The sequence below is a fragment of the Melanotaenia boesemani genome, chromosome 1, assembly GCF_017639745.1.
Source record: "Melanotaenia boesemani isolate fMelBoe1 chromosome 1, fMelBoe1.pri, whole genome shotgun sequence".
Taxonomy (NCBI): Eukaryota; Metazoa; Chordata; class Actinopteri; order Atheriniformes; family Melanotaeniidae; genus Melanotaenia; species Melanotaenia boesemani.
In genome coordinates, this window is record NC_055682.1 from 40,595,082 (window position 1) to 40,611,917 (window position 16,836).

General features: G+C 42.2%; 1 protein-coding gene across 2 annotated transcripts in view; it reads right to left on the reverse strand.

The window, feature by feature from the left end:
- The window catches only part of lrrk1 (leucine-rich repeat kinase 1), a 73,028-nt gene that overhangs the window by 22,923 nt on the left and 33,269 nt on the right, over positions 1–16,836 (reverse strand). Inside the window, exons 10-23 of one of the 2 annotated variants that reach the window (XM_041984588.1) lie at positions 16,588–16,725; positions 15,962–16,074; positions 14,286–14,356; positions 14,024–14,153; positions 12,481–12,593; positions 9,778–9,992; positions 9,542–9,703; positions 7,828–8,000; positions 6,589–6,712; positions 6,136–6,295; positions 4,004–4,182; positions 3,832–3,929; positions 703–874; positions 448–620 (exon numbers count right to left, since the gene is read on the reverse strand). In XM_041984588.1, the coding sequence (XP_041840522.1) occupies positions 448–620; positions 703–874; positions 3,832–3,929; positions 4,004–4,182; positions 6,136–6,295; positions 6,589–6,712; positions 7,828–8,000; positions 9,542–9,703; positions 9,778–9,992; positions 12,481–12,593; positions 14,024–14,153; positions 14,286–14,356; positions 15,962–16,074; positions 16,588–16,725 (2,021 nt within the window). Of the gene's footprint in view, positions 1–447; positions 621–702; positions 875–3,831; positions 3,930–4,003; positions 4,183–6,135; positions 6,296–6,588; positions 6,713–7,827; positions 8,001–9,541; positions 9,707–9,777; positions 9,993–12,480; positions 12,594–14,023; positions 14,154–14,285; positions 14,357–15,961; positions 16,075–16,587; positions 16,726–16,836 lie in introns of both variants that reach the window. The other variant, XM_041984580.1, reaches the window with a different exon arrangement.

Below are 16,836 nucleotides of genomic sequence, written 5' to 3' on the forward strand. Positions count from 1 at the left end.
GTTCCAGCTGGAAACACCTGATGGCTGAGAGGAGGAATCATCCCCTCTGAGTTTAGCTTCTCAGCTTTGACATTCATCCTGCCGACTTGTTTCCTTTTAACTAATAAATCCGGAATTTTTCATCCTTTGTCAGCAGATTTTATTACATTAACACTGCAAAGTGAATTCTGCTGTTAGAGAGCAGCTTATTGTTTAATGTTTGTGAAACAAAAGTTACTGAGCAAAACATTCAGTAGGAAGCATGTAATGCGCTAGTTTTAAATTATTTAATTTTTTGTGTAGCAATGTGAATAATCCTAATTAACTGCAGAAAATCATGCAGTTAAACTTATTAAATATGTTGTTTTGCTTTGTTGATTCTTGTTGATAAAAAACTTCCTGTAAACCTGATTAATCTGTTAGCTTGTCTGTTGTGTGTTTGTAAGGTGAAGCTTTTTTTTCCTGGACCTGAGGTAGCCTCCATCAAACGTGACCAGCAGGCCCTCCTTCCAGTAGATGGTCTGACTACGCCGGACTCTGAAGGTGCTGCAGCGGTTCCTCTGCTGGCTTCCAGCAAAACTGTAGATGATGGAGTTGCTTCTATTCTGGCTCCGTGGGTTTCTCCTGGGAGGATCAAATGACTGCACAAACCCAACGATTCAGGTTAGAAAACATTCAATGAGGCCAAACTGGTAGATAAAGAGGATCTGACTGGGTATTTACCTGCAGGTCCATTTCTTTGAGGCTGATCAGCATCCTGGCGATGAAGCGCTCCCAAAACCCTGCTGGAACGAAGCTCATCTTAAAGAGGCGCTGCAGGGTGCTGCTGGTCTGCTGGTGGAAGCGGTGGATGTCCATGGCCGGCTTTGGAGGAAGCAGGTGAGGCAGCAGGTAGCTGAAAACACACTTCTTGTCATCATGTCTGGCTTTTGGTTCAGTTCTTGTTCTAACACAGTGGTGCCCAAAGGTGTTCCTCGAGGCCCACAGTCCTGCATGTTTTCTATGTTTCCCTGCTCCAACACACCTGACTCAAATAAAATGGATCCAACAGCCGATGAAGTTCTACACAATGACTCATTAACCCTCGTCCTGCTCTCCACCCTCATCCTCTTCTTCATCGCCATCGTCCTCCTCTCCAACCTCATTCTCTTCTCCATCCTCATCCTCATCTTCATCACCATCGTCCTCTCCAACCTCATTCTCTTCTTCACCCTCATCCTCATCTTCATCACCATCATCCTCCTCTCCAACCTCATTCTCTTCTCCACCCTCATCCTCATCTTCTCCACCATTGTCCTCCTCTCCACCCTCATCCTCTTCTTCATCACCATCATCCTCTCCACCCTCATCCTCTTCTTCATCACCATCGTCCTGCTCTCCAACCTCATTCTCTTCTTCACCCTCATCCTCATCTTCATCACCATCGTCCTCTCCAACCTCATTCTTCTTCTTCATCACCATCGTCCTCCTCTCCAACCTCATTCTCTTCCTCATCCTTATCCTCAGCTTCATCACCATCGTCCTCTCCAACCTCATTCTCTTCACCCTCATCCTCATCTTCACCAACATCATCCTCCTCTCCAACCTCATCCTCCTTTCCGCCCTCATCCTCTTCTTCATCGCCATCGTCCTCCTCTCCAACCTCATTCTCTTCTCCACCCTCATCCTCTTCTTCATCACCATCGTCCTCTCCAACCTCATTCTTCTTCATCACCATTGTCCTCCTCTCCAACCTCATTCTCTTCTTCACCCTCATCCTCATCTTCACCACCATTGTCCTCCTCTCCATCCTCATCCTCCTTTCCACCCTCATCCTCTTCTTCATCACCATCGTCCTCCTCTCCAACCTCATTCTCTTCTCCACCCTCATCCTCTTCTTCATCACCATCGTCCTCTCCAACCTCATTCTCTTCTCCACCCTCATCCACATCTTCATCGCCATCGTCCTCCTCTCCACCCTCATCTTCTTCTTCATCACAATCGTCCTCCTCTCCAACCTCATTCTCTTCTTCACCCTCATCCTCATCTTCATCACCATCGTCCTCTCCAACCTCATTCTTCTTCATCACCATTGTCCTCCTCTCCAACCTCATTCTCTTCTTCACCCTCATCCTCATCTTCACCACCATTGTCCTCCTCTCCATCCTCATCCTCCTTTCCACCCTCATCCTCTTCTTCATCACCATCGTCCTCCTCTCCAACCTCATCCTCCTTTCCACCCTCATCCTCTTCTTCATCACCATCGTCCTCCTCTCCAACCTCATTCTCTTCTCCACCCTCATCCTCTTCTTCATCACCATCATCCTCCTCTCCAACCTCATTCTCTTCTCCACCCTCATCCTCATCTTCACAACCATTGTCCTCCTCTCCACCCTCATTCTCTTCTTCATCACCATCGTCCTGCTCTCCACCCTTGTCCTCCTATCCACCCTCATCCTCCTCTCCACCATCATCCACCTCTCCACCTTCATCCTCTTCACCACCCTCACTCTCCTCTCCACCCTCATCCTCTTCTCCTCTCTCTGATTCTCACATGCAACCCCAACTGCTATGGAAACTTTGATATTATGTCTTTATAACTTTCCAGGTCATAAAATAACAAACTTTTAATGTCTGAAAGCACATTTTGACATCTTGTCATTGACTCAGTTGAAGTTTCACCACACAAGTTAGAGTCGGATGATGTCAAACACCCTGAAGTTTATTCACAAGAATTCTCTAACAAACTCCTTTAACTTCCACAGTTTCTCTTGTACTAAACTGTATTATACATCAAAACGTAGGAATTTTTGTTTTCTTTCATCCAATGCAACCATTGTGGCGACAAGTCTCACGGTTTTCTCTCAAATCACCTCAGAGTGCAGAGAGCCCCCACCCCAGCTGTCATTGACAGATTATGTTTTAGGCTTCTTCTCTCCTAGTCACGGGGTTTTTAACCTGCTATATAAACAATACAGTAGACAGAAGAATAATAAAAACGACATTTGTGTGTTCAGCAGATCTTTCTGCTGCTCATGGTTCAATTAAATTTTTAATCGTGTTTGTTTGAGGTGTACTTGGCTTTCTGATATTAACTTTAGACAACACGTGTGTTATTTTCTTGTTAGGTGTTTACTTTGGATGTTCAGCACTTTGGCCAACGGCAGTTGTATTTTTAAAAAAAGTTGAACTTAAGCTCCACCCTGATTAAAACTTGTTCCATCACCATAGCAACCAGTTACACAGCTCCTGCTTCTTTGTTACTGACAGATTCCAACATGGCCACTGTATTGTTGCAGTCATTCACTAGCTGTGTCCCGTTTCAGGGTCTGCACACTTCGAAGTGCAGATTCGTCGGTTACATACGTCATCGTGGTTCTCCAAGCACTGTCCCAATTCGAAGGAGCTTCCGAATCCACCCAACAATTCCACACTTCGTTTGGCCTGTAACAAACGCTGCCGGTGATGCATCCTTCACGGCCTCTTTTCTCCCAGAATTCATTGCGCATACAAATTTGATGATTAAATTGTATAAAACTAATACAAATATTTATATTACAAATTGTACATCTAAATGTAGGAATTTCTGTCTTCTTTCCCCCAAATGTAACCACGACTGCAACAGAATAGAAGAAACTTTATTACACAATAATGTGCAATGAAATTAAGGTGGTTAAAACCATTACAGGGTGCAATAAAAATACAATAAATAAGCCCAGAAATCCCTGTTTGACCTGTCAGTCTTCTTATTGAGAGATTGGTCCCCTCACATTTACCCCATCCTCCATGCCGGCGAGTATCTCAGCAGGCAGCAGATGAGTGTAGATGTGATTTGTGTCATCTGAACATGAGTTTGTCCTCAGACAGTCTCACCTGCTGTCGGCCACCGGCAGGGCGATCTCGAACTTGGCCAGGAACTGGAAATACTGTTCCTCTGTCTGTTGGGTGAAACCGGTTCCCACCAGCAACGCCTGGACACACACCAACACCATCATTAACATGCACGCACACAAACCAGATTAGCCGTCAGCATTCTGTGTCTCACCCTGAGCTCCTCAGCTTGGATCACCCCGTTCCTGGCCATGGAGCGGGAAGGCTTGAGGTTGACGATGCTCTCCAGGCAGTCCGACAGCCACACGGGACACAGAAAGTAGAGCATACACAGGCCGTGGCTGGTGTCCGGGAAGTGAAGCAGCGTTCCCGTTTCTATCAGGAAACTGATGGCTGGAAAAGAAGCAGCATAGTCATTGTTTCCTGCTGCCACAGTTTCACCTGCTACCTGTCAATGCAGCCTGTGACATCAGCTGCTGCTAGGCAACAGACTATCTATCCCCTGAAGCATGTCATCATATATATATATATATATATATATATATATATATATATATATATATATATATATATATATATATATATATATACGTATGTGTGTGTGTGTGTGTATGTATATTAGGGCTGTCAAATTATTAAAAATTTTAATAAGACCATTCACCATTCACGACTATGCCTGAAATCTGCCCGTTTTTACTGTATTGTATCAACATAACAAGCCAATGCTACAAATATTTAATGTTAACTGACCTTGGCTAAACGTCAGATGTCCAAGAGTCAGTAAATGCAGCATGTTATGAACTTCTATATGTTGCTCTAAATCATCTCTACCATGTTTTAGATCATAATTCATAATTCACATATCATTATCTCACTAGTTTTTCTTCTTTTTTTCATCCTGTTCAGTGCTCCTGTCTGGTCCCCTGACAGAACTTTTCTAGACCTGCGCCTGCATATATATATATATATATGTATATATATATATATATATATATATATATATATATATATATTATAATTTTATATATTTTGGCGGGGTTTATTCATTTTCTAACCTTGATAAATAAAGAAATATATTTAATTTTAATTCCATTCATGTACATATTTGATTTATTTGACATACTTAGTCATTTAGATGTTCCAGCGGGCCAGACTGGATTCTCTTGTGAGCCTGTTTGGGCCCCCGGGCCATATGTTTGACATCTCGGGTTTAGTTCATGTTAGATTTCTGTTTCTGTTCTTGTAGTATTTCCTCATTTTGTTCTCAGGTGCTCAGTTCAGGTAGTGTTTTCTGTTTGGGCGCATTATTTTAAACAAGTAATTAGTTATAGACAATAGTACTTGATTACCAGTGACCAAAAATGAACTGAGTTGGTAACTAGGTCACTGCATTACAAAAGCAGGCAGCAGCCTGTCCTCTGGTCTGGTTATTAAAGTTTATTAGCATGCTATAGTCCAACCGCTCTTTAAAAAACCCAGCCTGGATCCAATCGCTCTGTGTAATTTCCGACCAATTTCCAAATTTCCTTTCATTTCAAAAGTCTTAGAGAGGGTGGTTTATACAGATAACAGAGTTTTTTACAGGTAAATAATGTTTTTAAAGTTCCTTCATAGCACTGAGTCGGCTCTACTAAGTTTTTAATGATCTTCTTGGTTTTATTGGATTTAAAACCAATGAAAGCGTCGGCGGATCAGCTGTTCGTGGCGGTGCCGAGACGCGGGTGGAGCTCAGAGGGGACAGGGCCTTTCTGTGGCGGGAACTCCTGGACACTGCAGGTCAGACAGGCTTCGCAGAGTCAAACCGCTTCTTAAGACCCACCTGGTTTCACTGGCGGTTCACCCAGTATCAGTTCGCTTTTACTGCTTTTTTTTTTTATTTGTTTTGGATACTATTTAATGTTTTAAAGTTTTAGTTATTTAATGTTCAGCACTTTGTTTGGTGGTTGCTGTCGTAAAGTGTTTATAAATAAAGTTGGCTTGGCTTTCGTTGTGGTTTCAGTTTGATTAAACTGGAAACACTCAGAGAACACAGCCAAGCCATTTTCAGCTTTTTCTTTTGCCAATGATTGTGGGCATTATATTTGAATTAGAAGATCTAGAGGCAAAATGATCCCTATCTACCCATAGTAAAGAATCCTTCAAAAAAATCTTGGATCCAGGCAGCGATCTGGATCACCCCAAAATCTAATCACTGGGGTGACACTAATCATCACTAATCACTAACTATTATTCCATTTCAGAGATTTAAAATCCATCCATAACTTTTTGAGTTATGTTGCCTACCCACCTACCTAGCTACGCCTTGGCAGAGGCAACAACATGAATTTAACACAGCAGACACGTTACCAGTCTGCAGGTCCTGGTAGTCTCTGATGTCACTCCCTGGATTCTGCTCAATGATGCTGTTGAGCTGGGTATCGGTGAGGTACTGGACCTCTCCCTCAGCCTCTCTCCTCTTCTTCTCTGCTATCACCGCCTCCTGAAGAACCAAGTAGCTCTTGGGAATCTGATTAAAGAAAGGTATAAGTTCTCATTATGTACCGTTCAGTTCAACATGCCGGGTCACATGACACAGCTAGGGCTTCTCATCCAGCAGCTTACAAATGTCAGAAATCTGATTTCTGCTCATGAGTCACGTGTCAAACCCTCTGAAGACGCTGTGATTCCACCCACACTGTGAGCAGGGGGGAAGCTGGGCTGGACCGGACCATATGAAGGACAAAGATGTCCATCCTGAGCTGTAGGTTTACAACAATCCACCTGTGTGATGGATGCTTTCAGAGCATCCCCAGTCCTCACCAGTCTGCCCAGTAGTTTGCTCCCACAGGCTGAGCTGCTGCTGCTGTCCTTCATGGAGAGAGCCACGCGGTAGATCAGCATCTTCAGACCATCTAAACCCTCCAAGGTCTTACAGGACACCTCACTGGGGACACAGAAGGTTCAATTCACCGAGTTTTCACTCACGTCAGGATAAATTCAATATTTACTGCAAATTTACTGCATGTTTCACAGCTCAGAGAGAAAAAACTCACTATATTAAAAAAACTAAAAACATTTTAAAACAAAAATAAACTGTAACAACGAAGCACAATTAAAGGAATTAATTTCCATCTTACAGTTGTACTAAATAAAGACTTCAGAAAAATATTCTTGTTTCTGGAGAAGTGAAGATTTCTTAAAGAACAGAAAGTACTTCGTTCAGTAGTTTTCTCCCAACATGCAGATTCAAGCCTTAAAGAAAACAAACGTATTGACTGAAATAAGAAGGAAATGATATGAGGTGAGCTATTGTTCATTCATAGATTTAACAAAGACTTCCGGCTTATTTAATGATTAAGAACGAATGTGATTATCACACATAATTATATAACAGAGAGGTTTTAATCCTTCAGTTAACAGTTAATGGAAGAAATCTCCAGATTCTCTCTCTTTCCTTTGTCTCCACCTTCATAAATACGAGGTCTGAATCTGTGTTTCTGTATTTAATTTGAGGTTTTATCCAACAGAAAGACAGACTTAGAGGAACATGTGACCAACGTTAAAAACAGACTTTTATCATTGTCTGTATCTAGTTCAGGAGTGAAGCCTGTTCGGTTGAATCTGGTTTATTTTTATATAGTAATGACTTTTCTTTAAAGAAAATACTTTTGTGACTGTTAAAAAGCTGTTTATGGATTTTTTTATTCAACTTAATTTGACTTTAATAATTAAAATGTACATTAACAGGAGCACTGATAAAGTTCCGACTTTACTGACAGAAGCTAAATAAATCATTTAGTTATATCAGTTAAGTGCAGGTTCAATAATGAATAAATACAGCGATGAATAAAAAAGTAAAAATAAATATCAAATAAAGGTGTAAATCAATAAATAAATGAGGAAATAAATAAATAAATAAATGAATGAGGAAATAGATGAATAACAAACGAGTGAAACAAATAAATGAATAAATAAATAAACAGACATGAGTGTAAAAGTCTCGATGGTCTGTAAACTGGTGATTATCACTAAGATGCGAGCATGCGCCGTCCTTCTTACTGCAGGTGTTTGCAGGTGATGTCGGGGTAGCCGATGGCTCGAGCTCCTGACGGAGATCGGCACAGAGCCAGGACATAAGCTCTCAGCGTGGCCAGCCTCTCGGTACGAAACTTGGTGTCAATCAGGTCCAGATGTGTTCCCACGACCACCACGGCAGAGTTCGGTGCTCGCGCCTGCACACAGACACACATAAAGAGGAGTCTGCCTTGGTGGATCCTGACGTCTTCTGATCACAAGCTTTCCTCACAGCTTTTCATCTGCTTAACTTCTGGAAGCTGAGGTCGTGTTTCTCGTACCGTGCACCTGACGCCACTGCTAGCACTAGTGTTAGTATTAACGCTGCTAGCTGAGTTTACTGAAGAGGTGGTGGAGCTACATGTTTGTTTCTGTCTTCATGCAGCTGCAGGAGTGTTTCCAGTGATGGAGAATTTCTCTTTTTAAAAACCTATATTTCACGCACCGTCACTTTATCTGGTCCACCTGAGTTTAGAGGAGAATGGGCAGACTGGCTGGAGATGATGGAAAGGCAACAGGAAGTCCAATAAGCACTGGTTCCAACCAAGGTCTGAACACAACACGTCCAGCCTTGAAGCAGATGGGCTACGGCAGCAGAAGACACACCGGGTGCCTCCTGTCAGCTAAGAACAGGAAACTGAGGCTACGATTCACACACACTCACCAACACTGGACAATAGAAGATGGAGAAACGTTGCTGGTCTGATGAGTCTCCATTTCAGCTCCACATTCAGATGCTAGGCTCAGAATCTGCTGGAAACATCCAACAAATTCAAACTACAACTAGTACAAAACACAGCAGCTTGTATCATTACAATGACATCATCTTCCCACATCACACCTGTGCTACAGAAACTCCACTGGCTCCCTGTCACATACCACGTTCAGCATAAAAGAATCCTACTACTGTACAATTCACAACCTCGCCCCTTCATTCTTTTCTGACATTCTCCATATCGTTGTTCCTGTCCGTGACCAACAGTGACCAAGCCTTTTCTCATCTCATCGTTCTCTCAAGTCTCGGCTTCCAGGAGGAAAAATATTTGCATTGAAACAAAAACAAAAACAGAAACTATTTCCATGTTTCCACTTTTCCCTCATTTCCAGTTATTCCTGCTACTATTTACCTGCTTCCTCACTAAACCAACTCCAGCTCAGCTGCTTTGTGGCGCCACCGTGCATCAGAAACATCTTCTTGGCTTTATTCCAGCCATAGAGGAGCATTATTTTTCTTCTTTTCACACACACATAGAACTTTCTGCTCACTGGTTGATCTTTGGCTGCTCCTGATTGGACGTTACCGTCAATCTAAGCTCTCTGATTGGTGGAAAGTCTGACAGGAAGTGGCTTCATCATCATGTCCAGGTCTAAACAGAGGTCTCTTACTCAGGCACTTTTCTCTTTTTATGATGAAATGTGATAAATAATGCTGTTATCATGGATCATTGTAGATTTACCAGATAATAAAACTACATTTAGTGGCTGGATTGTAAACCTCCTGGACGGGATAGAAATGCCTGGAAAACCTCCGTAGATCAGCTAAAGGGTTAAATATCCACCACAGTTTACCCCACAGAGATTCACACCACCGCTCCTGAGACACTGATGATGGTAGAAGAGATAGACGTCAGGAGAACTAGTGGAGTTTTAAGGGTTAAATCTGTCTGTGTGTGTGTGTGTGTGTGTGTGTGTGTGTTACCTCTATGTTGAGCAGCCATGTCTGCAGGTTGGCCACCGCCTCCTCTCCCAGTGCCAGGTTCCAGATAACCACATAGAGAGCCTTATCAGTGAAGAAACACTGGTTGACGGTGGTCATGCTGGCCGGACCACCCACGTCCCACACGTTGAACACCACCGAGTCCTTCTGTCGGAAACAAGAGGGACGTCAGCTTCACATGGACAACCTGTGTGTGTCTAGTGGATGCACGTCCTCACATTGTTTTTGCTGGTGTTGGGTTTGTCCAGCTCCCAGGGGAAGGTGGAGATGCTGCACTCTGCGAGGGTGAAGGGCGATGCCTTCCCGGTCAGCAGAGCCTCCACCAGCGCCGTCTTCCCCTGCCTCGGCGGACCAATCACAAGCATCTTCAGCTGCTTACAGGGTTCTGCTTTTCGGAGGTGAGCCCGGAGAAAGGCGAGGACAGAAGCAGCACCTGACGGAGCAGAGGGGTCATCATCTGGGTTCACTTACTTCAGCTTCCACATGAGCATCATGCAATAAACATGCAAATATTAATGCTTCATCAGGACTCAAATACTCCTCCATGGCTTCTCTAACTAACAATAATTGGTGCATTAAAAATAAACACGATTTAACCTCCCTTTGCCCACTTCACAACTCATATGAAGGTCCTTACCCCTTACCATATGGCCAGCCTTTTTATTCATTATGAAATAAATTAATACTGAAATCAGTAAATATTCCATGAAATAAGACGAGGTGTCCATTATCATAAATTAATGGAGGACATGGAGGCGTGAACCGTCCGACGTGATTCTCCGCAGGGAGAGGGTCTGCAATATGAGGAAGGAGAAAGTGAGACAGGACAACATGCAGGGCTCAGAGAGTGAAAGGAGACAATCTGAGCCGTCACCAAACATCTCCAGCTGGTCCACATGGAATAGGACCAACATCCTAAGTTACATCTGAACAAGAGCAAACGAGCAGAACAGACACGTAGCTGTACAGAGCCCTCTTCAGATAAACATTTCTATTCATCCCAAGTATTATGTTTGCTTTAATATGCATATTTGGGACTTTCTTAGTGAGAGGAGATGGGAAGAGACTTTTAGTATTTTGTATGTATTTTAGGCTCATTTTTAATTTTTACAAAATTGAACGAATTTTCCAAAAAATAAAAATTCCCTCCTTGGCCAGTTTGCTGTGCTGTTAACAGCCATAACATTTCCCAAAGGTGTTTCTACTAGTTGTTTTATTGTACGATTAGTGGATTTTCAGCTTGTATCTGTCGTCCTCTTCATCTTCGAGCGTATCCAAGTGAGGAATCAGCACAACCAAAACACGAGAGTTTCACTAAGACCTTCCAAGGAGAGACCAGGAGGAGCTTCTGCAGCAGCTGGTACACATCCGATCCTTGGCTGGAGAACTCGCTGACTGTACACCACTCAATACGTCTGACTACAGAATGAACCTAAACCCTACTATTACCTTTACAGGTGGACTTCTCTAAACATCAGTATGCACGAGTACTGTTGCTTTTCACTAACCAGGCGATTAATCAAAATAAATAAATAAATAAATAAATCAATAAATAAATAAATAGCATGTGAACCATGAATGAACTAAATGTTCTGGTTCAGTGGCAGCTTGTATCTTAACAGTCGTCTTCATCATCCTGCCCACACTCAGACATCATCAGACACCACACACCTAACATGGTAATTAAGTCATTTATGTTGTGATGTGGTTTACCCACCAGTTTGTTTCAGTAAATAGTTTGAGATAAAGGTTTTGCAGGGTTCAGCTTTAATGGAAAAGAAGACTTTTTATATATTTTTTTATATTTTGGTGAGTGTGTATGTTATTCTTATTGAAAACTCTTTAAGCTGCTAAAATGATGACCTGACATGAACATGTATATATGTGTAAGTGGTGACTGTAGGAGAAAATACAATGACAGGTATCTTGAAATTCGCGGACGATACTGTTCTTACTAGTCTGCTTCAGGAAGGTCGATCGTGGACCAGTCTTGGAAGACTTTGTAGAGAGGTGAGGCAACTATTTTCTTAAGCTAAATATCCAAATAACTAAAGACATGGCCATTGACTTTAGGAAAACATCTCCCTTGACCCTCTCAATCACTATTAAGGACTTACAGGTTGGAACAGTGATGGATAAAAACCTGAATATTGACTTCAACACGTCTGCAATCTGCCTAAAAGGCCTACAAATACTTTATTTTCTGTGCAGACTAAACACCTTTAATATAAATTGATGGTTTTATTTTACAAATCTTTTATTGAGTCTGTTTTAATGTTCTATATTATTGGCTGCCATGGAAACCCAGAACAAAAACCGCTCGTCAGATATGGTCAGAGTAAGAAAACTGGCTCACACACGTCTTCTGAATGAATAATAATAAATTTAAAAAACAATAAATAAAATAATAAATTACTTAATATGAAATATTTCTGATTAATAATTTAAGAAATAAATGAATAAATAACTTTCTTTTTACATATAGAAATTGTATGTATTAATTATAATTTCCCTCTGGGATAAATAAAGTATATTTTTATTTCATTTCACATTAAATTATATTTTGAGTTTTTCATCATTATATAATAAATGAACAGACAGATTCATTTATTTACACAACAGCGGCGTTCATTCATTTATTAGCAGTTTCATGTTTGACGTCATTTTCTAACAGCGTACCGATTCATGTTTAAACTTTTTACATAAAACTGTGAATTATGTGAACATAAGTGTGGCGTGTCACTAAAAATTCAGCCTTCAGTGGAACAGGACACCAGTTCAACCAGTTTACCCGGTGACTTTCCTCCGCTGGTATCAGACTACCTTTAACTTTCCCGCTGAAGACAAGAATCAACAGATGAGTCGCACAAACGTAGAGAAGGAGGTAAATTAGACGTTTATCAGCATTTATAACCTGGTACCTTCGTTTCTGACGGCCGGAGGGACGTTCGTTATGTTCAGCTCCTCCATGTCCAGCTGCCACAGGTTGGAGAGTTGACCGAGCTCCGGCGGAAGCTCCCGGATTCCAGGATTACTGTTCCCAGGTAGGAAAAACACGGATCAGTCAGGTATGATGGCTGGATAAAAACATCTTGACGGCTCCATCTAACTGAAGCTCTGAGTTACGCTGCCAGTAAAAACAACAGTGATTCTCAACCCGTCCATCCTCCAGGTGTCCTTCCACCACATCCTGACATCTGTCTCACTGCAGCGGCGATAAATGTCACCTGATCAATCAGACTGAGAAAACATCACACATGGATCTGATTTAGGACCACAAATGAAAGTGGACTGGGTCTGCTTTGTTTTGTTCAGACTGTAATAAAAACAGTCCGATCTGGCTCGTATTCGGACTAAAAAGCTTAAATCTTCCCTGCATATCAGACCTAATGTGGTTTATTCTGGACTATATGACAAAAACCTGCAGTGAAACTGAAACTATGTGAGTAGAAACTACAACGCTTTGCGATATTCAAATCAAACTTTAATTAGGTCTTGTTTACAAACAACATCACAAGTCATCCAATAAAAAGCAACGATGCTGCTCCACACTATGACACTAAAGCCCATTTCCACCAACAGGTCCGGCTCAGGATGGAGCGGTTCTGTAAAACCCTGATTTCTGTTGTGTTTCCACAGCAACCGTACCCTTACCCGGTACGCAGGGTGTCAGCCAGATAGCGATAGCCTCCCTTGCACTATAACAACCACAACCCGGAAACAAAGGAGAATGATGGACATCCAGCATGCTGTCTTCTTCTTCTTGGCTTTGAACAACAACTAATCCTCCGTATATTTAAACATTGAGCTGTTCCTGTTTTGTTTTTATTGTCGAGTCCCACAGGAAGCGATGACTCTTTCCACCAATCAACGGACTGCATTGACAAGATCGAGACCATAATGAAAGGATCCCAGAAAAATGGGACGGTTCAGATCACCGCGGATTAGATTTTCTGGAACCCTAAATGTGGACCCTCCTGTCCGGTACCGAACTGGACCCGTTGGTGGTTTAAGTCAGTCTGGGCTCTGGGTTTGATGAATGTCTGCAGGTTGCAGAAAAGACATTTCAGCAGTAGTGCACCACCAAATCCACGTAAGCGCAGAACTAAAAGGATTTATGAGTCTGGTGGCCGTCACTGAGCAACGGGGGCGTGCAGCATAAAGCCAGGACTTGTTCCATGGCTGGGTGTGTCTGTAAGCACCTGATCTTCCAGGTGAGCTACATACATGCTCATGATTACAGTGCTTGGATTGCATCTGGAGGACCTGACTGAATCCTGATGTGTGCAGTACAGACAATCTCTGTACACGCTAAGGAGCACCAGTCTTAGGGTGTAGCAAACCAAAATGACTGGAAGAAATTCAGCTACCAGTCGTACTGAGCGTTGAGCCCTAGACAAAGCTCAGAGCACAAAAACCTTTAACATAACTTTTAAATCTGAAAACTCAGACGGATGGACTCACCTGGACAGGTAGAGCTCGGTCAGGCTGAGCAGACCACACACTGACTGAGGAACACAGTCCAGCTGGTTGTTGTTCAGGTGCAGAACTTCCAGGGAATCTTTCAGGATGGTGGGGAAGTCGATGGGACTCACTGCCAACAGAGAGCCATGCAGCGGGTCAGGACAGAACCACTCTGATCCAGATTCCTCCAGATAATCTGGATCCTTACACTTGATTCTGATTCTGGCGTACAGGTCTAAGGGCTACTGTAACGCAGATGTACCTGGATCTGGGTCCCTCCTGTTCCATGTAGTCAGGAAGGCCAGTCTCCTGGTCTTGGGTCCCTCATCGGTTCTGTGAGGAACACAGAAAGAAGACAACGTGAAAGCTGGACCAGCAGCAGCTGCCTAAGGTTCAGTATGAACAGGATCATCTTCATCAGGGAGGAAGAGAAACGGATTTCAGTCTAACACGCTTCCTAAAACCAGGAACGACGTTCAGCAGCAGAAGAAGTCCAAACTTTTCCATCTCTGATGTTCAGGATGTTCAGGACTCGTGAAGTCAGTCCCTCAGAGGTTCAACAGGGTCAGCAGGTAAAACGCTTCCTGCCACTATGACGGGCATCATCATGGGATGGATGTGTGTGATAACACACCCCGTTTTTTGTTTTTTTTTAAATAATTTTTAATAATTAATGAGTAACCTAATTTTAGGAGGTTTTTGTTACATAAAAGTTTTTATCATAATTTGACTTTTTAAAATCTGTTTTAGCTGGTTGCTGTGTGTCGTTTTTGTCATACATGTTTTTAATTTGACTTGTTGGTTCAGAGATCACGGACGTTGACTACACTGTGTGATATGTCATGTTGCACTTTGTAGTATGCGGGTGTAGTAGCTACCACCTTAGTGGCAGCTAACAGGGATCTGAATAAAGAATAAAGAAGACAAACAGTCTGTAACATCATCCTGAATCCAACATGTAGCTTTTCATCATGTTTTTGTAGCTGAAATGTTTTCAATCAACATCCTACACTGAAATAAATAACTTGTTAGGTGAACATAATAAAACTGGAAAAAATCTCCATTCAAATTAAAGGTGATGAGAAAGTTGACTGAACTGAATGTAGATATTCTGGGTTAACTTGAGGTACAGTTTTTATCATGGGTCAGTCCAACTGATCTGTTAGAGTAAATATATTAACCAGGATCTGGGTTTCTTATTTGAACTTATATGAGGCAGATGAGCTACTTCAACAGAGTAGTTACTACTACGTTTTATAAAAGTACACATGAAGTAATTGTTCCATACAACCAATCAAAGTTAGGAAATGTAATTTAATCATGTGTGTTTACCTCCAGATGAAGAAACACAGAGAAACTGGATTCATCAGAATAAAACTTTACATCGTAAAAAAAAACAAAACAAAAAAAGCAACGGTCAGATGGCTGGGGATCTGTAAAATAAAAAACTAAGCCTTAAAACTGCATAAAAGAATAGAGTTTATACCTGTACTTTAACCTGGAATCTGGATGTTTCTGGTTCATTCAGCTTCACTAGTCTGATTACCCGTGTCCTCCTCATCATGCTTATCACACACTATCGTTACACCAACACCACACTTACTAGTCCTGCATTCATGATATAATATCAGTGCAGCTCAACCTTTCACATTTTCCAGAGATTTAACCCAAGAGTTGATCGTCCTAATGTTTGTTGAACCGGCTACATCAGCTAGAAAGCATGAGGAAGGCTGAGGAACCTCTGACATGATCTAAACCAGCTGGAGCAAGTTATTTTTTACAGTGTTTTTCAAGTTTCTGAGTTTGGATTTTTTACGCTTTTAGTGACTAACAAACGTTAATAGTTTAAACAAAGAAAGAAAATGTTTCATGTTATTCAAAGTAAAACTAAAAAGCCACATGGATGAAACCCGCTGAGACTGGTGTCGGTGGACCTACTTTCCCAGCTGGTTCCTGGACAGATCGAGGAATCTGAGCTGGGAACACTTCCACTTATTGGGAGCAGGGAGCGCTGTGATGAGATTCCCACTGAGTCTCAGGGAGGAGATGACCTGATAGGGGGATGCACAGGGAGGGGGGACAGGATGGGACAGCTGATTGTATGACTGTATGAAGGTATGTGGAACATGAAAGGAAGAGATGGAACAGATGAACAGAAAACAGGATTTAACTCTGAAGTCTGAAGATGGAAAGTAGGGTTAATCTCATATTTATTCTCCATGTACCAGGAATAGAGGAGAAGGGAGGAGAACAGGAAAGGAAAGTCGGGAATTAAAATTAGTGGTTGACACGTCTCAGCAGTACCACCTGGAGGTGATCTGAAGGACCACACACAAGGAACATATCTGCAGACCCGGAGAACCACAGATTTAGACCCACTGTTCTCTTTCTCCACTTACGGACCCCTTCTTTTTAACAACAATTAATAATTTTTCATAAAAAAATTATCTGCAATTATCTCCAGGTCTGCAGACAAACTGACGGATACAAACGTGTTGGAGAAGTGGAACTGCTAACGTCCAGAAAGAGATCTGAAGTCTGAGGATCCACACGATGGTTCCTACCTCCAGCTCAAAGATGTATGAGGGGAGCTCCTTCAGCATGTTGTCAGCGAAGTCCACCTCCTGCAGGTGAGTCCTCCAGAAGATGGAGATGGTGTTTGGAAGAGTCTCAATTACATTGGAGGAAGCCTTGCACTGTTTCTACACAGGAGACAGAAGGAAGTCAGTTAATGTGAGGATGCTGTTTATTTAAATCAGAGCCCAGAAAGCTGTGGACCCATCCTTCATCCTCCACAACTCAACCCAGGAGAT